The 21,419-nt window shown below is 39.5% G+C and overlaps 1 protein-coding gene across 13 annotated transcripts in view; it reads left to right on the top strand.

The window, feature by feature from the left end:
- Nucleotides 1-21,419, top strand: part of MGA (MAX dimerization protein MGA) — a 146,006-nt gene that overhangs the window by 88,668 nt on the left and 35,919 nt on the right. For all 13 annotated transcript variants that reach the window (XM_044925187.2, XM_044925185.2, XM_044925189.2 and 10 more), the window contains exon 9: nucleotides 3,542-3,887. In XM_044925187.2, the coding sequence (XP_044781122.1) occupies nucleotides 3,542-3,887 (346 nt within the window). The remainder of the gene's footprint in view (nucleotides 1-3,541; nucleotides 3,888-21,419) is intronic.

Here is a 21,419-nt window from a genome sequence, read left to right as displayed (position 1 = left end):
AGAAAGAATTAGGTCGTTAGAACAAATGAGAATGGGGCTTTTTGGCAGGAGGATGGGGTGTTTAGTTACCTTAGTGACAGCTAAGGAAACGTCTTCCACATTTGTTCTTTATCAACTAGACATCAAGTGTAGATTCCTCCTACCAGCAGAGGGAGACGGTACAATCGTGCTTTTGAATTGTCCTTCTCCTTTATAAAGGCAGCTGACTATTTTGAACATTTTTAATTTCATTCTCCAGCATGTGGGCAAGTACATTTACTGGGCTTGTTAAAAACAGCTTTGAAAACTCTGCTTAGAAGGTATTAAATCCCAGAAAATGCCCCAAATTATCAACCTACAGAGAAAATGGTTTTGTCTTTTATAAAATTATATATTAAGAAATTTTCATTAATTGTTGATTCACCTATGGTAACATGCACCAAGGCTTTAACATATGATTCACCTATGGTAACATAGGTGAATGGTATGTTAAAGCCTTGGTGCATGTGAAATGATACAGGAGCATGTGGATAAGTTTTCTGTCATGAAATTTCTGTAGTTTACCTTCCATATTTTAAATTCTGTGACTAAATTCTAGAGCTGAAGATCATCAGATATTGGGACTAAATATAAATTTTATCTTTTATAATCAATCATTTCTAAAGACTTCATTTTCAGTTCAGTCGCTCAGTCGTGTCCAGCTCTTTGCGACCCCATGAACCGCAGCACACCAGGCTTCCCTGTCCATCCCCAACTCCCGGAGTCCACCCAAACCCATGTCCATTGAGTCGGTGATGCCATCCAACCATCTCATCCTCTGTTGTCCCTTCTCCTCCTGCCCTCAATCTTTCCCAGGATCAGGGTCTTTTCCAATGAGTCAGCCCTTCGCATAGGTGGCCAGAGTATTGGAGTTTCAGCTTCAACATCAGTCCTTCCAATTTATCACTCAGGACTGATCGCCTTCAGAATGGACTGGTTGGGTCTCCTTGCAGTCCAAGGGATTCTCTAGAGTCTTCTCCAACAACACAGTTCAAAAGCATCAATTCTTCTGTGCTCAACTTTTTTCATAGTCCAACTCTCACATCCATACATGACCATGGGAAAAACCATAGCCTTGACTAGACGGACCTTTGTTGGCAAAGTAATGTCTCTGCTTTTTAATATGCTGTCTTGGTTGGTCATAGCTGTCCTTCCAAGGAGTAAGCGTCTTTTAATTTCATGGCTGCAATCACCATCTGCAGTGATTTTGGAGCCCAGAAAAATAAAGTCAGCCACCATTTCCACTGTTTCCCCCTCTATTTGCCATGAAGTGATGGGACCAGATACCATGATCTTCGTTTTCTGAATGTTGAGCTTTAAGCCAGCTTTTTCACTCTCCTTTTTCACTTTCATCAAGAGGCTCTTTAGTTCTTCTTTACTTTCTGCCATACGGGTGGTGTCATCTGCATATCTGAGGTTATTAATATTTCTCACAGCAATCTTGATTCCAGCTTGTGCTTTCTCTAGCCCAGTGTTTCTTATGATGTACTCTGCATATAAGTTAAATAAGCAGGGTGGACAATATACAGCCTTGACATACTCCCTTTTTCTATTTGGAGCCAGTCTGTTGTTCCATGTCCAGTTCTAACTCTTGCTTCCTGACCTGCATACAGGTTTCTCAAGAGGCAGGTCTGGTGGTTTGGTATTCCTATCTCTTTCAGAATTTTCCACAGTTTCTTGTGATCCACACAGTCAAAGGCTTTGGCATAGTCAATAAGGCAGAAATAGATGTTTTTCTGGAACTCTCTTGCTTTTTTGATGATCCAACAGATGTTGGCAGTTTGATCTCTGGTTCCTCTGCCTTTTCTAAAACCAGCTTGAACATCTGGAAGTTCACGGTTCACGTATTGCTGAAGCCTGGCTTGGAGAATTTTGAGCATCACTCTGCTAGCGTGTGAGATGAGTGCAATTGTGCGGTAGTTTGAACATTCTTTGGCATTGCCTTTCTTTGGGATTGGAATGAAAACTGACCTTTTCCAGTCCTGTGGCCACTGCTGAGTTTTCCAAATTTGCTGGCATATTGAGTGCAGCACTTTCACAGCATCATCTTCCAGGATTTGAAATAGCTCAACTGGAATTCCATCACCTCCACTAGCTTTGTTCACAGTGATGCTTTCTAAGGCCCACTTGACTTCAAATTCCAGAATGTCTGGCTCTAGATGAGTGATCACACCATCGTTATTATCTTGGTCGTGAAGCTCTTTTTGTACAGTTTTTCTGTGCATTCTTGCCACCTCTTCCTAATATCTTCTGCTTCTTTGATCCATACCATTTCTGTCCTTTATCGAGCCCATCTTTGCATGAAATGTTCCCTTGGTATCTCTAATTTTCTTGAAGGGATCTCTCGTGTTTCCCATTCTGTTGTTTTCCTCTATTTCTTGCATTGATTGCTGAGGAAGGCTTTCGTATCTCTTCTTGGTATTCTTTGGAACTCTGCATTCAAATTGGTGTATCTTTACTTTTCTCCTTTGCTTTTCGCTTCCTGTCTTTTCACAGCTATTTGTAAGGCCTCCTCAGAGAGCCATTTTGCTTTTTTTCATTTTTCTTGGGGATGGTCTTGATTCCTGTCTTCTGTACAGTGTCACAAAACTCCGTCCATAGTTCATCAAGCACTCTATCAGATCTAGTCCCTTAAATCTGTTTCTCACTTCCACTGTATAGTCATAAGGGGTTTGATTTAGGTCATAGCTGAATGGTCCAGTGGTTTTCTCTACTTTCTTCAATTTCAGTCTGAATTTGGCGATAAGGAGTTCATGATCTGAGCCATAGTCAGCTCCCGGTCTTGTTTTTGCTGACTGTATAGAGCTTCTCTGTCTTTGGCTACAAAGAATATAATCAATCTGATTTCAGTTATGCATGTATTATTCTATACTCTTTTTATTAATTACCATAGAGCAAGGGTCAGTAAACAGTTTCTGTAAAGGGGCAGATAGTAAATACTTTTGGCTTTGTAGGCCTTACAGTCTCTGTTGCAGTTTCTCAACTCTGCTATTGTAATGCCATAGATGTTATGTAAATGAGTGGACCTGGCTGTGTTCCAGTGAAACTTTACTTATGAAACAGACTGAATTTGGCCCCTGGGCCTTAAGTTGGTCAACCCCTGCTCTATAGCATTATGTGTGATGTCTATTGAGAATAAATTCATCCTTGTTGATATTTTGGCTCATAATTAATTACAATATTGGAGAAGGGAATGGCAGTTTACTCCAGTATTCTTGCCTGGAGAATCCCATGGACAGAGGAATCTGGCAGAGTACAGTCCGTGGAATTGCAAAGAGTCGGACCTGACTGAGTGACCAACGCTAACACTGATTAAAATATCTGTTCTCTTATCTGTGCTATGTATTTTAGAATGGGAGATAGCTCAGACTTCTGGTTATATTCCTACTTTGTCTTCTGAATCTGCACTAATCTCTTACTGTTTGTACTGAGTGCTCAGAGTAGAAGGCGGCAGACCACTATATGATTGTAACTTGTTAGGGGATGATTTAGTAGATTTATAATTGTCTACTCTTAACTTTAGGCATCTCTCAAAACTAAACCCATCCATACGATCATAAGGAAACGAGCACCTCCATGCAACAATGACTTCTGTCGATTGGGGTGCGTATGTTCAAGTCTAGCTTTGGAGAAGCGCCAGCCTGCTCACTGCCGCCGACCAGACTGCATGTTTGGCTGCACCTGTTTGAAAAGAAAAGTTGTACTTGTTAAAGGGGGATCCAAAACTAAGCATTTCCAGAAGAAGAGCGCTCATCGTGATCCAGTATTTTATGATAATTTGGGAGAGGAGCAAAAAGAAGAAGAAGAGGGAGTCAAAGAGGAGGAAGAGCAATTGAAAGAGAAAAAGAAGAGAAAGAAACTAGAGTACAGTGAGTATCAATTAAGAATTAAGACAGTACAGTTTTTTTTCAAATAGTATGATTATTTGAAAATGTGTGTCAGATATAAATTACTTTAATCTTCTTAATCAGTGATCTCATAGGAATTTAATTCTTATTATTCTTAAAATGCTCTTTGTATATGGCATGTGTAATGTACACAGACCTGCACTCATATGCTTTTTTAAAATTAAAATTTTCTCTTGAAGATAGCTCTTCTGTGTTAAATTCGAATCTTCTCTCAATTTCATTTTTTCCTTTTTTACTATATCTTTTTATTTTGTTTAAATAGATTGACTAATTTCACCATATAATTAGAGAGTTTCTTGCTTCTTAGTTTATTGGTAGATTCTTTAGTGTTTGAGCCACCAGGGAAACCCTTAGTTTATTAGAGGGTTAATATTCCATTTTTGGCAGTTTATGTTTACATTTGCTGTTGTTTGCCATGTACTTTCTTCAGTCAGATTGGATGATTAATATTTTGATATATATCTTCTTCCAGTATTTTCTGTTCATCTACATGTGTGCATATATATATTTTTATAGAAATGAAACTTCTGTATATATAGTAACTTTAGAACTTTCTTATCATAAAATCATGTTCTGCTTTCTGTATTAACTGCGGCTCTATAATTTTAGTTTTATTAGCTTTGTATTCGGAGAAGGCAATGGCACCCCACTCCAGTACTCTTGCCTGGAAAATCCCTTGGACACAGGAACCTGGTGGGCTGCAGTCCATGGGGTCCCTAAGAGTCGGAAACGACTGAGTGACTTCACTTTCACTTTTCAGTTTCATGCGTTGGAGAAGGAAATGGCAACCCACTCCAGTGTTCTTGCCTGGAGAATCCCAGGGACAGGGGAGCCTGGTGGGCTGCCGTCTGTGGGGTCGCACAGAGTCGGACATGACTGAAGCGACTTAGCAGCAGCAGCAGCTTTGAATTATTACAGTTCTTTTGGTTGGATATTTAGCTTTTCTGGGTTTTCAAATAGTATGGTGATGAACGTTCATGTTCAGTATAGGCTATTAAAAGTGGAATTGCTGTGACAATGAGGATTTTTAAACATTTTTAAATGTTGCTACAATTGTACCAACTACACAATTACCAGTAGTTGGATAGTGCCAGTTCTATATTCTTGTTAGATATTAAAACTGATAGGCAGAAACTGATGTCTTATCTTAAATTTACATTTCTATAGTGATAGGTTTATTGAACATGTCATAAACTGTAAATGGCTTTTTCAAATTGTTTGCTAACTTTTATTGGAGTGGCTTTGTTTTTTCCCCATATGTTTCCAAGATCTTTATTTTTTCCAGGTTGTAATTTTGTAATTTACATTTTAATTTTCTTCGGAGTTCTTTCCATCTCCCTTAGGCAAAGGAAAATCTGAGATGACATGGTTAAGTCTAGTCTCTTCTTTTTATGATTTTGGTTTTTTGGAATCTTATGTAGAAAGTCTTTCTCTATCCTCAAGATTTAAAAAAAATTAGATTAATAAATGGTCTTAAAAAATTAAATTTTTGATAAATCTGGAATTTATATCAAATTTGGAGTAGGGCATCATTTCTCCCTCAAATGGCTAGCCAGTTGTACTATTACTTGTTGAGAATAAATACTTTACTTATTGGTTTAAAATGTCATATGTGATACAGGAAATGAAAATATACCAGTGTTTGGGTCTGTTTTTAGTTTTTGCTGTTCATTTTGTGACCAGGCCAGGCTGTTCTAATTGCTGTTTCAGTATTCAAATAAGGTACTCTACCTTCATGAACTTCTTATAAATATGATTTTAAAAGTTTAGAATGAAATACAATACAAAGTTAGTAATTTAGTTTTTCCCATATCTCCTTATTGAGTTTACCCCCATCTTCCACTTACAGCAATACTTTTCCATTTCAAAGCAACAGAAGTAAGTTACAAAAACCACAGCAGGAGGAATACAGTATATCTGTTAGGTTTATTACTTTATTTTCTTGGTAGAGACTTTACCCTGTATCTTAATTAGAATTAAACTCTAGAAGCCAGCCAATTACCGAAATATATTTTGGTTTTCTCACTGGGATAGTCCTTAATAAAAGACATTGTCTACTATGTTCTAGGAGCCATTAAATTTCTTGTACTGTTAGGGAACAATGGGGAAAGGAGGAGAGATATTTTGTAATGATTGCTTTGTAAAAGGAGTAGAAATAGGAAAGAGTTCTTGGAGGCAGAAGTGTTGTTGAAACTGAACATAAAGGTAAATATAGAAACTGGAAGAAGTTGAAATCTATCAGTGTTTTGCAAAAAGATAGGTGGAAAATGAGAAAAAAAAATTGCTGATGATTTAAAGGAGTTGGAGAAAGTTAGGAGAAAATGAAAGAGAAATTACTGGAAGAAATGATGGTAGATAGAGGGCCTTCCCTGGTGGTGCAGTGGTTAAAACTCCACATTTCCACTTCAGGGGACACAGGTTTGATCCCTGATCAGGGAACTAAGATCCTGTATTCTGTGTGGTGTGGCCAAAAATAAATAAATAAATAAAAGTAATAGGGTAGAGTAGAATAGAACAGAAACAAGTGGTGATAGAAAATGTCTCAAAGCTGAAGAATATGACATTTCTGATTTATGGGGCCACTGCATACCAGGCAGTTAAGAATTTTAAGGTGACTCTATGTAGACACGTTCTTCTGACATTTCAGAACACTGAGAGTAAAGAATATATTCTGAACTCTTTTTAGAAGAAGACACTTTTACTAGGAAGGATTTTGAATCAGTTTGGTGTCAAAGAGATCATCAATAACAGTGGATGTTTGAGTAATATTCTTAAAGTCAGAGTTGAATAGGGATTGGATGAATTTTTAATCTAACAGTCTTGGCCAAATTATAAACCATAATTTATAATTATGCATGAAATAGAGATATATTAAAATATCAGGATGCAAGAAGTTGATCTCTTACAGATTCTTGGTTACTTTCTTGAGGTTGTGCTCCAGAAAATGAAAAAAAAAAAAAAAAAAAAAAATCAAGAAACATGAGATAACTTCTAGTGAGTTATGAACACAGCCCAAGAGAAAACAATCTTAGGATGACTACTATAGAGCAAGACTATAAAGCAAGCAGTCTAATTTAAAATAGAAAAATCAGAAGATGCTGAGAAGACTACCTTTAAGAGTATATTCGTTTTATTTTAAGAAATGACATGGTTAAGAGCCTGGATGAATCATGATTAGGTGAAAGTATATGTCAACTTCATCAATTAAAAAAAGAATTGAAAACACAGGAAGGAAAAGATTTGTACAGGAAAATTATGGTCCAACTATTGTATTAACCAGCACAATTTTTGATAAGTTTCAAGCAATTAAGAGTAAGAAAAGAAGGACTTCCTATTAGTCTACTGGATGGGAATCCACCTTCCATTGTGGGGAACACTGGTTCAGTCCCTGACCTGGGAACTAAGATCCCACATGCTGCATGAATAATAATAATATTAATAAATTAATAAGAGAGAATCTATTGGACAATTTGAACAGATTTAGTGGTATAGGATTACATTTTCTTCTCCTTAGGGGTCAGTCACATTAGTTGATTCTACAAGGATTGATAGGGCTTCCCTCATAGTTTGGTGAAGAATCCACCTGCAGTGCAGGAGACCCCAGTTTGATTCCTGGGTTGGGAAGATTCCCTGGAGAAGGGATAGGCTACCCACTCCAGTATTGTTGGGCTTCCCTTGTAGTTCTGCTGGTAAAGAATCTGCCTTCAATGCCGGAGACCTGGGTTTCTGGGTTGGGAAGATCGCCTGGAGAAAAGAAAAAGGCTACCTCCTCCAGTATTCTGGCCTGGAGAATTCCATGGACTACATAGTCCATGGAGTCCCAAAGGATTGAACACAATTGAGCTACTTTCACTTTCTTTCACAAGGATTGATCACGTAAGCATAATTGACTAAGCAGATGTATGGATGTTTTGATGTTTAGAATTGGCACATACAAATTGTTGAAGTTCCAAATTTTTAGGATAGAAATTAGTACCACAAACCATGATAATGTGAAAGTAGCTCTATAGCTGGAGAAGGCAATGGCACCCCACTCCAGTACTCTTGCCTGGGGAATCCCATGGGCAGAGGAGCATGGTAGGCTGCAGTCCATGGGGTCGTGAAGAGTCGGGCGAGCTGATAAAAGTTGAGATGTGGAACAAATTTAGGATGCTAATTTCCTTATCTTTCATCACACTGAGTCCCTAGCTAATGCTAAAATCACGGAGTTGAGTATAACGTGTTTTATTTAGGATTATTGAGATAACTACCAAAACTGAACACAAATGGTTGAAAGTAGTCACTTATGGAACTCTGACACCGTGTGGTGGAAGACTTCCCTTTCATTTTTGTGTCATTTTGTAGTTTGAATTCTTAGTGTTTTTAAATTTATTCTACAGTTAATGTGTAAATTAAAAATTAGTGTTTTTGATGTGTGAAATTTAGGCATTTAACAATTGCTTTTTTTGGTCATTAAATTTTTTTCTGTGATTAGCAGCCCATTAATTCATTGATGTGGACAGAGGGATGCTAACATTATTAGATAGTTTTTATGAAGAGCACTCTATAAGGGTTATGTTATTTAAATCTTGCAACTTTTCGTGATAAGGAGGTTTCTCCATTTTACAAATACACTAATTGAGTGCTTAAGCATTTGAGTGGCTTGTTCCTCAAGGTCACATTGCTGTTAAGTGAGCAATAGGGATTTGAACCCAAGTTTTTCAAATCTTTGTGTTTTTTGTACTGTGTAAGATATGATTTCTGAAATTTGGCCTTCACTCTTATCACCTGTTTACTCTTTTGTTTGTCTAAAAATACTGCAGACAGTATAAAAGCACCACTTAGCTGCTGTGAGGTGGTACCATGACAGAGGATAAAATCTGGTATTCCTGCTTTCTCAGCCTGCTTAGAATTTTGTTGGAAATGTGTACCTGCAAGTTAACTTGATGTAAAGAGAAGAACAGTAAAATTGATATCTGTAGGAAACTGATTATGAAAAATGGAGAATATACCAATTATCAATATCAGGAATGAGAAGTGACATTACTACAGACTTTCAAAGGATAATAAGGAAATATTAGAAACAACTTTATAGTGATAAATTGGACAACTTAGATGAAATGAAAAAGTTTTTTTGAAAGACTGCAAAGTTGCCAGACTCATGAAGAGGAAATAATTGCTTAGCCCTATACCTGTGAACTTGTAATGAAAACTCCCACAGTGACATGCGTTCCAGATATCTTCATGGTGATATCTGCAAAACTGTTTAAGGAAGAAATAATATCCAGTCTCTACAAACAATCCATAAAATGGTTTCATTCTGTGAGACCAGTATTACCCTAATACTCAAACCAGTTATGAACATACATAAAAATTATAAATAAAAATTTAGCAAGTCACATCTATGTATATTTTAAGGATAAATATGTCATGGCCTAGTGGGATTTATCCTAGGTCTGCAGGGTTGATTTAACATCTGAAAATAATTACTGTAGTTCACCATTACCATAACAAACTTTTTCTTTTTTATAACAGACTCTAAATATATATATGTATATATCTCATATGAAATCAATAGATATTTTGAAAAATTGGGAAAATCCATTTCTGATGAAAGTCCTTAAGCACACTAGCAATAGAAAGAAACTTCCTCAACCTGATAAGGAGCATCTATAAAAAACTTGGCAGCCAACATACTAATTTTGGTACAAGGCTGAGTACTTGCTCCCAGAGATTAGGAATGAAGAAGATTGTCCTCTTGCATCATGTCTGTTTAACATCATACAGCCTAGCCAGCCAGTAAGGCGTGAAAAAGAAAATGCATCCAGGTTGGAAAAGAAGAAATAAAATTGGTTTTTTTGTAGATAGGGGAATTCTAGGAAATCTACAAAACTACTAGATGTGTAAGTTAGTTGAGTGAGGTTATAGCATTCAGCAATATCAAGATACAGTATATTTGTATATATGCCAGTGAACAACTTGAAATTGAAGTTAAAAATACCATTTAAAATAATATACAAAGAAATGAAATGCTTAAGGATAAATCTGACTAAAGTTGCAAAAAAGGAAAACCCTTTATACTAAAAAAGTGCTGAGTGCATGCATGTGTCTGACGATTTGCAAGCTTGTGACTGTGTGGCCTGCCAGGTTCCTCTGTCTGTGGGATTCTCCAGGTAAGAATGCTGGAGTGGGTTGCCATGTTTTCCAGGGGATCTTCCCAACCCAGGGATCGAACCCACATCTCTTGCATCTCCCGCATTGGCAGATGGATTGTTTACCACTGTGCCACCTAAGTAAAGGGAGAGGTACACAGTTTTCATGCATCAGAAGATTCTTGGTAAGATACAGTTTTCCTCAGACTGATTTATAGATTTGACTCTGTTCCAGTCAAAACCTCAATAGGCTTCTTTAGGTAGAAATTGGTGAGTTGTTTCTAAAATTTATATGGAAAATAAAGGACTTAGAGTAGTCCTTTGATAAACAAGGACATAGTTGGTAGACTTATACTACCTGATTTTACTGTAAAGCTGATGTAATTGGGAGAAACAAAGACACTCACAAGCATACCTCATTTTATTGTAATTTGAATATATTGCAGTTTTTATAAATTGAAGGTTTGTCGCAGTTGATGTCCAGCAAGTCTGTTGGCACCATTTTTCCAGCAACGTTTGCTCCTTTCATGTCTCTGTGTCATATTTTGGTGATTCTCACAATATTTCAGATTTTTTCATTATTAGTACACTTGTATAAATTGTACCAATACAAGATGGCAAACTTAATGAATGTTGTGTGTATTCTGACTACTCTAGCTACTATTTCCCATCTCTCTCCCTCTGCTTGACCTCCCTGTGTCCTGAGACACAACAGTAATGAAATTAGGCCAATTGATAACCCTACAATGGTCTTTTAAGTTTTCAAGTGAAAGGAATGGTTTTACATCTCTCATTTTAAATCAAAGCTAGAAGTGATTAAGCTTAGTGAGGAAGGCATGTCAAAAGCTGAGATGGGCTGAAAGCTATAAAGTGCTTTCACCAGTTAGCCAAGTTGTAAATGCAAAGAAAAAGTTCTTGAAGGAAACTAAAAGTGCTACTCCAGTGAACATATGAATGATAAAAAAGCAAAACAGTCTTATTGCTGACACTGAGAAAGTTTCAGTGGTTTGAATAGAGTATCATACCAGTCATAACATTCTCCTAAGCTAAAAGCCCGTAATTGTCTTGAATTCTATGAAGTCTTCTAAGAGAGGGTGAAAAGTTTGAAGCTAGCTGTGTTTGGTTATTAAGGTTTATGGAAAGAAACTAGCTCCATGACATATAAATAAATGCATGGAGAAGCAGCAGGTACTGGTATAGAAGCTGCAGCAAGTTATCTAGAAGATCTATCTCACATATAGCAATGACTGCTACACTAAACTGCGGGCATTCAATGTAGGCAAAACAGCCTTATGATGGAAGAAGATGCCATCTATGACAGTTTTGTCAGTTTTTGCTTCATGTATTTTGATGGTCTGTCATTAGGTGTATGAATGTTTGTAAACATTTCTTCTGGATGTAGCAAACATTTTATTAGTATATGACATCCTTCTTTGTTGGGTTTCCCTGGTGGCTTAGATGGTAAAGAATCTGCCTGCAATGCAGGAGACCCAAGTTTGATCCCTGGGTCAGGAAGAAGGGAATGGGCTACCCACTCCAGTATGCTTGCCTAGAGAATTCCATGGACAGAGAAACCTACTGGACTACAGTCTCTGGGGTTGCAAAGAGTTGGACATGACTGAGTGACTAACACACACACATCCTTCTTTGTCTGTTTTTTTGGTTTGATGTTTACTTTGATCTTAGTATAGCCATCCCTATTCTTTTCTGGTTACTGTTTGCATGGATTATCATTTTCTGTCACTTTCAGCCTGTTTGTGCCTTTGGATCTCAAAGTGAGTCTCTTGGTGACAGGATATAATTAGATCATGTGTTTTTTGTTTTTTTTTTTTAATCAATTCTGCCAGTCTTTCTTTTGATGGAGATTTTAATCTATATTTAAAGTAGTTATCAATAAGAAGGGTCTTCTGTCATTGTGCTGTTTGTTTTCTGTATACTTTATAACTCTTCGGTTCCTCGGTTCCTGCATTACTGTATTATTTTGGTTTTAGTTGGTATTTTGTTGTGAAATGTTTGAATTTTTTTTTCATTTCCCTTTGTGTGTTTTGTGTAGCTTTTTAAATTTTTTCGGTTACCATCAGTTCAGTTCAGTTCAGTCGCTCAGTTGTGTCCGACTCTTTACAACCCCATGAATTGCAGCACACCAGGCCTCCCTGTCCATCACCTACTCCCGGAGTTCACTCAAACTCACGTCCATCGAGTCGGTGATGCCAGCCAGGCATCTCACCCTCTGTCGTCCCCTTCTCCTCCTGCCCCCAATCCCTCCCAGCATCGGAATCTTTTCCAATGAGTCAACTCTTTGAATGAGGTGGCCAAAGTATTGGAGTTTCAGCTTTAGCATCATTCCTTCCAAAGAACACCCAGGACCGATCTCCTTTAGAATGGACTGGTTGGCAGGGGTTACATTTACCATCTGAAGTTATAGCACTCTAAATTTGTATCAACTTAACTTGACTGACATTAAAAAAAACTCTGCTCCTTTATAGCTATACTTCCACACCTTTTGATTGTTAATGTCACAATGTTACATATTTATACATTGTATATTCAGAAGCAAATGATTTTTTAAATGCATTAATTTCTTAAATTATGTAGAAAACAAAATTTAGAGTTATAAACAAAATAATAATAATACTAACTTTCATACTAAGATTTTTCCCTTTAAATGCATATTAGTCTCTCAAATTCTATAGAAAATGAAGAGTACATTTACAGAATATGTTATAATAATACTAAGTTCTCTCTTTCTCTCTCTCTCTCTCTCTCTCTGGAAGGACAGTTTTGCTGCATTTAGTTTTCTTGGTTGATAGTATTTTTCTTTTAACACTTTGGATAGATCCGATCACTGTCTGGTGGCCTCCAGAGTTTCTGATGAGTCATCTGCTCATATTTTATTGAGGATCTCTTGTAAGTGATGATTTGCTTCTCTCTTTCTGCTTTCAAGATTCTTTGTCTTTCTCTTTTTAAAGTTTGATGGTATCACCCAGGTCCTTAGGTTCTGTTCACTTGTCTTTAATCTCTTTTATTCCTGTTCCTTAGATTCCATGATTCCCATGGTGCTATCTTCAAATTCACTGATTCTTTTTTTTGCCTGTTTGAATCTGCTTTTGAGTCCCTGTAGTTAATTTTTCATTTTAGTTACTGTGCTTTTTAAGCTCCAGGATTGCTTTTTGGTTTCTTTTCAGGTTTTGTGTTTCGTTATCAATATTTCCATCTTTTTCACATATTATTTTCTTGACTTTCTCCACATCTTCCTTGATTTTTTTGAGTATCTTTTTTTTTTTCAGTGTCAGAGCTCTATTTTATTTAGAAGATAGCAGGGGAGAGAGAGAGAGAGAGAGAAAGAAAAGAGTGCACGCACGAGGGAGAGAGAGTCCGTGAGAAAGCGCTTTGGCTCCTCCTTTTATATGTTTTTCCTCCACCTAGGCCTGCCCTATGCAAATTGGGCTTAGCCAGGAGTGCTGTTTGTTCTGTTTGTTCTGCCTGAAGTCTTCACTCTGGTCTTCGGACCTTCCTTGTCTTTTAGCCACTGCCATTTTGGACTCCTTTTCCCTATTCTACCTACCTAACATTCCCCCCTCAAGAGATGGGAGGCCCAGTTCTTTGGGAATAGGGGCGTCGAGGTCTTTCTGGCTACTTCCTGCTGAACTGGGGCGGTGAGGGGTATTGGGCCTCCCCCTCTTGCTAGTCTCAATCCTCAGAGTCCTTATAGCGGTGTCCAAGGGTGTGTGATATTTTCCGTGGTCAGCTGTAGTTTTATATCTTGGTTGAACTGGCACTGCATGTTGTAGCTGGTTGACCTGGGCAGAGACAAAACAGGTTAGACAATTAACAGTACATGGAATAATCATAAGCATCATCAATATAGCATAACAAGGACTAGTAGGGACATTGGTCAATTTTAAATTCACATGGCCAGGATAGCTCAAGTCCCTCCTTGTTCAGGGATCAGAAGATCTATCTCCTGTCTGTCTTGGAGTACAATCTCTGTCAAGCTCTGTTGGCTCCTTAGAGTTATCCTGAGAAATCTTATCCCCAGAAGCCAGATTTTGGGTGTGTTCATTAGAATGGCACTCATTGGTAGTTCTGAATAGGTATCTGAGATCTCTCAGGGGCTCACAGGTGTATTGAGTGTCCTCTTCTGTTTTCTTCCATGGCTTGACTCTTGAGTAGTGAATCCAGGAGTCATGTCCTGGTACCTTGACTGCTGTGGGGTAGAAAGTATTACAGGGCAGGGGCCCTTCCATGTGGGCTGGAGTTGAGCCTTTGGGGACCCATCTTTCCAGACTTTAATTAGGACTCGAGTTCCTGGAGCATATAGTGGTGACTTTTTAGAATCTTTTTGGTCCCGGTTCATACCCCACAAGCGTATATCCTGTTGGAATTGCCCAATGGCCATGGTATAAGACTGGAGGGTCTGAACCTCTGGATCTAGGAAGAGGTCATTGACATAAACAAAAGGTCTCCCATATAGCATCTCATAAGGACTAAGACCAACCTGTTCCTTAGGGACAGTGCGGGTACAGAGGAGAGCTATTGGTAAAGCCTCCTTCCATCCCAGGGAGGTCTCCTGGGTTATCTTTTTTATCGCTGATTTTAAGAATTGATTGGCTCTTTGTACTTTTCCTGAAGATTGAGGCCTCCAGGCACAATGGAGATAATAAGTAATGCCCAATGCTTTGAAGACTCCTTGGGTGACCTTAGAAGTAAATGATGTCCCATTGTCACTTTGTAATGACCTGGGCAGACCAAATCTTGGAATGATTTCATGGAGCAGTTTTTTTTACCACCTCCTCAGCCTTCTCAGTCCGGGTGGGAAAGCCTTCAATCCATCCTGTGAATGTATCTATCATAACTAATAGGTATTTATACCCTTGAGAAACTGGCATCTGGGTGAAGTCCATCTGCCAGTCCTCTCCTGGGTAGACCCCATGTTGTTGGACGGGCTGGGCCAGCTGGGGTCTTCGAGCTCCTTGGGGGTTGTTTAATTGGCAAGTGGGACAAGAGGAGACCACCTGTCTTATAGTTGTTTGGAGGCCTGTTCCTCTGAAGGACCTTTCTAGTAATCTTTGGAGGGCCTTTTCTCCTAAATGAGTAGTGGCATGTAAGGAGTTAACCAATTTCCATTGGAGGTTTCCAGGCAGAAAAAGGAGTCCCTCCTTTTGGAACCACCCCATATGATCTTCTTGAAAGCCCTCGCTCTTAGCTTTAAGAATCTCACCTTCAGTATATGAAGGAGTTTCTGGCAAATTAGTCTGTGGAACTAAGGTGGCAATCCCTATTAGGTCATGGTTCTGTAATGCTGCTCTCCTAGCTGCCTGATCAGCTGCTTGGTTCCCTCGTGCCACTTCCGTGTTCCCTTTTTGGTGTCCTTTACAGTGGGAGACTGAAACCTCAGTAGGCAGATGGACCGCCTCCAAGAGTCGAAGAATCTGATAACCTTACTTGATTGGGGACCCTCGGGTGGTCAAGTGGCCACTTTCTTTCCAAACAGCCACATGTGCATGTAGCACCAGAAAGGCATACTTGGAGTCAGTGTAAATGGCTGTTCTTTTTCCTTTTCCCAGCTCTAAAGCTCGAGTCAGGGCTATGAGCTCAGCTGATTGGGCTGAAGTACCTGGTGGCAGAAGCTTAGCCTCTATGGTCTCAAAATTGGAGACTACTGTATACCCGGCTCTTCTTTTTCCATCCAAGACAAAGCTGCTTCCATCAGTGTACCAGATTTCCTCAGGATTGGTCAGAGGATCTTCTGACAATCCCTCTCGGGGTTTTGTCCAGTGGTCCAAGATTTCTAGACAAGAGTGAAAGGGGAGAGAGCCCTCGGGGGTAGGTAGGAGGGTGGCTGGGTTAAGAACCTCACAAGGGGATATAGTGAGGCCTGGATTTTCCATCAGCATTACTTGATATCTGAGGATTCTTTGATCAGACATCCATAAATGGCCTCTCCCATTTAGGAGTTGTTTTACTTGGTGGCTGGTAAAAATAGTTTGCCCCCAAAGGAGAGTTTTAAAGCATCTTCTATCATGATTGCAATAGCTGCAAGATTTCGAAGGCAGGGGGGCCAACCTCAGGAAGTTGGATCGAGCCTCTTGGATAAATAAGCTACAGGCTGGGCTCAGATCCCAACCTTTGAGTTAACACTCCCAAGGCTATTCCCTCTCTTTCATGGACATAAAGTTGGAATGCTTTTTCTGGGTCTGGCAACCTCAAGGCAGGTGCCTGAGTTAAGGCCTGTTTTAGTGTAGCCTCTGCCTCCTTTTGAGGAGTTCCCCACATCAGTGGGATTGAATCATCTTGTCCCTTTAAGCTTTCGTATAAGGGCTGGGCAATTAGACCGTAGTTGGGTAGGACACTCAGGGACCACCAGAAACTGGTGGGAAAATATTTGTCCATCCCAGCAACAAAGAAGTGCTCGGGTGAATCTTTTAGTAGTTGCTTTTCCTGTAGCACCCAAAATGGTACAGGTTTGGGAGGAGAAGGCTCCAGAGTAGGAGATCAAGACAGAGTAGATAGCCCCTGTGTTAGTTAACCAAGAAATTCTCGGAACCTACCTGCCACATCCAGTTGCACCCTTGGCTCCAGCCCCGTGATGGTTATCTGTGACAGGCGGGCTGGCTGGAGCGGGCCGCTTCAGTCCTCTTGAATCATCGTGAGGGTAGGCTTGGCACTTGACCTTGAGGCTCTTGGGTCCCGAGGGCAGAGTGCCACCCAATGTCCCAGTTGATGGCATTTGTGGCAAGCCGTTCTAGGAGACTTGTCACGATTTGGACACTCTTTGGCCCAATGCCCTGCCTGTCTACAGATCAGGCATCTGTCTCGTGCCTTGTCCCTCAAGGACTTGGGGTTTGACCGGTGCTTACAGTTTCATTGGTCTGATCTTTGGCACAGAGAAGAGAAAGGACAGAAGAACCCCTACTGGCTTGTGTAACAGCTACTGGGGCTCAGCAGCAGATAGCGCCTTTGGGACATGCTGAGGAGTAGCCTCTCCAGAGTCCCTCAGTTGTGCCCCTGCTGCCCGCCTGTTTGCGGGAGGTTCGAGGAAACAAGAAATGAGAGATGTAAAAGGTCCCTCCAGCCATAGGAGCGAGGACCTCTTACCTTAACCGGAGGTCTTCTGGAATCTGAGACTGGGCCGCGTGAGCTTTCTGCTGAGTTCGTTTTTCGCTCTCCCGGTTTCCAGCACGATGGGTCTTCCCCTGCACTGGGTTTCTTCACCTTCCGCTTCTAGCGTGGGAGCTTCACTGAGTTGGGCTCCTGCTATGCTTGGCCTCTTCCACGCAGAGGTTGTTTCAGCCAGGTTATATCCGAGTCACGGCACCATAGTGTATGTTCTATCTTATATAGATGTCACGCGAGTGTATGTTCCTCGGTTCTTTGTCTCGTCACAACAAAGATTTGGAGCAACGGACATTAAAGCCCTCGGCGCATCACAGCTCTCAGGTCTTGGACAAACTGTGCTACAGCTCTTAGGCAAATCAGTGTTACAGCTCTATTTTATTTAGAAGATAGCAGGAGAGAGAGAGAGAGAGATAAAGAAAAGAGCGCACGCACGCGGGAGAGAGTCCCTTTTTGAGTATCTTTAAGGCAGTTATTTTAAAGTCTTAGGTACATCTGTCTTTTGGTCTTTTTCAGGGATGGTTGATTTATTTATTTTCTTTGAAATGGGCCATACTTTTTTTTTTGTATGCTTTGTGATGTTTTGTGAAACACTGGACATTTGAATCTAATAATGTGGTAACTCGAAATCAGATTCTTTTCCTTTGGATTTTTTTGTTGTTACTTTTTTTGTTTTTTTGATTCTTGTAGGCTGTCTTTGTGTCAAGCCTTTCCTTAGGCATTCATGTGTGTGCTTAGTCGCTCAGTTGTATTCGACTCTTTGCGACCCCAGGGACTGTAGCCCTCCAGGCTCCTCTGTCCATGGGTATTCTCTAGGCAAGAATACTGGAGTGGGTTGCCATGCCCTCCTTTTGGGGATTTTTCCAACCCAGGGATTGAACCCAGGTCTCCTACATTGCAGGCAGATTCTTTACTGTCTGAGCCACCTTGGAAGCCAAAGAATACTGGAGTGGGTAGCCTATCCCTTCCCTAAGGCAGTTTCTTGAACAGGAATCACACCAGGGTCTCCTGCATTGCAGGCAGATTTTTTACCAGCTGAGCTATGAGGGAAGCCCTAGGCATGCAGAGTCACTTTCTGATTTTCCTTGTATATGCAGGGTTTTTTTTTTTTTTTTCCAAGTGTTCTAGTCTTTAGTGTCTATCTCCTGTAAAGGGGGATGAGTGAAAAGTGAAGAGAGGAAAGGGTGCTGTCCCTTTAAATTCCCCTCGAAGTTACCTAAGACAGAAGGATAAGGCCTTGCAACCAAGTGGGTAGCTTCAATAGCAGTGGCTTCCTGCCTCTTTGCATCTCTGTGGCCAGAGGCAGCAGTCAGAGCAGAAATCCCTGATATTTAGAGGACAAGGTCTTTTCTGCCCACCCTGGCTCCCACTGTGTTGTAAGCTGCTCCAGGAACACGTGCACAGCTGCTTGCCAGGTGACCAGGTGATGAGGAATGAGTAGCTGGTACTGTGCCAAGAACTGAAATTGAACCTAATGAAAGTTTACTGTCCCAGTCCTCCCCTGAAAGGTGCAATTCTTCATCAGACTCCAGAGTTTCAAAATATATCAGATTCTGCCAGTACAGTTATTGTTCACATCTAGAATCATATATCTTGGTGCTGCCTACTCCATCATCTCCCCAGAAACTTCTCAGTGTCCATTCTTCAACAACAACAACAAAAACCCCAAACCCAAAAAACTCCTAGCAAGCAAAACTGAATATTGTAATGGTGTTTCTTCTCTTTTTCATCTGTAATTTCATTGCAGTTCTAATCATTGCAATCCTAATCAAAATTGTGACAACTTTTTATGCGAAACTTGAAAAGCTGATTCCAAAATTTATATAAAAACGCACCTAGAAATAGCCAGGGCAGTCTAGAATAAGGCGGGAGGTCTTGCTTGCTAAATGTCAAAAAAGTTATAGAACTCTCATTTTAAGATGGGATGGGGACTTCCTTGGCAGTCCAGTGGTTAAAAACTTCATACTTCAAGTACAGGAGGCAAGGGTTCGATCTCTGGTCGGGGAACTAGGATCCCACATGCCGTGTGGTATGGCCAACAACAAAAAAACGATGCTTCTGGCTTGAGTATCAACTGAATAGACCAGTAGACAAAATAGAGAGCCTGCACTAGACTCAAACACATGAACAGTTGATTTGACAAAAATGGCAGAAGAGTAAGGAAAAGGATGATCTCTTCAGTAAATGTTGGTGGAATCATTGAATATCCATATGGGGAATATATGAAACTTTATTCCTTACGCTATACATAGAAATAATTTCTACATAGATTACAGACCCAATTGTCAAAGCTAGCCAACACAACTTTTAGAAGATAATGTTTTTAAAAATGTGTGTGTGTGTGTATGATCTCATATTAGTAGAAGGGTTCTTAAGCATGACAGGAGAAATAATCAGTCCTTTTTGGGACTGATTGTCCTTTTGGGTTGGCCAAAATGTTCATTCAGGTTTTTCCATATCTTACAGAAAAATCCAAACAAACTTCTTGGTTAAGCCAATATATTTGATGAATTAAAAATGAGAAACTCAGGTCTTAAAGACATTAAATGCAAGTGAAAATGTAAGCTACAGTGAGAAAATAGATACTTGCAGTATTTAGGGACTTGTATCCAGAATATATAGAGATATCAGTATAGATTAATCAGAACTAAGCAGTCCCATTTAAAAAAGGGCAAGTCTGGGACTTCTCTGGTGGCCCAGAGGCTAAGACTGTGCTCCCAGTGCTTTGGGACCTGGGTTCCATCGCTGGTCAGATAACTAGATCCCACATTCCACAACAGATTTCACATGCAGCAACTACAGAGTTATCATCCCGTAACTAAAGATCTGCATGCCACAACTAAGATGCAGCATGGCCAAATAAATGTAAAAATTTTTTTTTAAGTGGGGGCAAGTCTTTTAGAGGCACTTGAGGAGGGATGTTGACCATCTCATTTATAATTGGAAATGCAAACTACATCCACAGCAAGATTCTACTGCATGCCTGCAAAAATGGTTATAATTAAAATTCTCTGATGATATTTGCTCTTAAGAAATGGGAGCTTTGATGTACTGCTAGTGGGAATGTAAATTGGTATAAGCACTTTGGAAAGTAGTTTGACAGTTTCTGCTGGGATTGGTGACTCACATGCCCTTAGTCTAGTAGTTTGACTCCAAAGTAACCAGCAGAACTGCATTCTACAACAGTGTTTTGGCACAATGACTCACAGTAACTAAAACCTGAAAACAAACCCAGATATCTGATAGCATTAGAATGAATAAATAATAGTATGAATAATCAGTGGAATAGTATATACTACAGTAAAAATAAATGGCTTACATGTAGAATATAGATATATTTTACAAAATTGTTGAGTGAGAAGGAAAAAGACAAGGCAGGGAACACATCTCTGTAATTAATTTCAAAAGTAGACAAAATTAAGCTGTGATGTTTAGTGGTGATGTTTGATGTTAAAAAGGAATGCAGAGAGGTGGCTAATCATTTAAGTGAGTTGCTTGTAGGAAGGAATTATGAGAAAGGCATGCAAAGGCTTCTGGAGTTTGTGGCAATATTTCATTTTTTAATCTTTATAGAGTTTACATGGTTGTATATTTGTTAATATGTATTGCTATTAAGTTGTATATACATTGTTTCTGTACATATGGGTATTATATTTCACAATAAAGAGGTTTAAAATGCCTTCAGAATGGGAGGGAGATGAATATAGTATGCTGATTGTTAGCATAGCAGTTTTCTGGGACTTACATGCCCAACACTTCATTCATGGAGCAAGTACTCTGGGCACTGCTAGGAGTGAGAGGAGTTAAGATATAGACAGTTAAAACTAAGTCTGTCTGTAAGAAGTTACTGTCAATTTGATGAACAGGTAAACATGTAGATATATATTTATGATAATTTTAAGTGCCACAATAACAAAAGTGCCATGTTTTAAGTATCATGAACAAAAGGCTTTTTGAGAACTCAGAAGGCAAAATGATAATGCTACGGAACCTTGGAAAGATGGTGTGTATTAGAAAGCATTTGAATAGAAAGAAGGGGATATTACTTTTTTCTTGAAACAGGTTTCTGTTCTTGGCTTCTGTGAATATATGCTACTCTGGCTCTCCCCTCAATGTGCCTTTGCTAGTTTCTTTTATCTGGGTTTCAGATGAAAGGTAGGAGTATCTCAAGTGTATTGTGAGGGGGAAAGAGAAGCGTTCAGTCTTGGATTCCAGACTGTGTAAAGGAGTCAAGCAGGGTTAAGGA

This window comes from Bubalus bubalis, chromosome 11, assembly GCF_019923935.1.
Source record: "Bubalus bubalis isolate 160015118507 breed Murrah chromosome 11, NDDB_SH_1, whole genome shotgun sequence".
NCBI classification, from domain to species: domain Eukaryota; kingdom Metazoa; phylum Chordata; class Mammalia; order Artiodactyla; family Bovidae; genus Bubalus; species Bubalus bubalis.
Note: the sequence above shows the minus strand (reverse complement) of the source record. Positions and strands in the feature narration are given on the sequence as shown.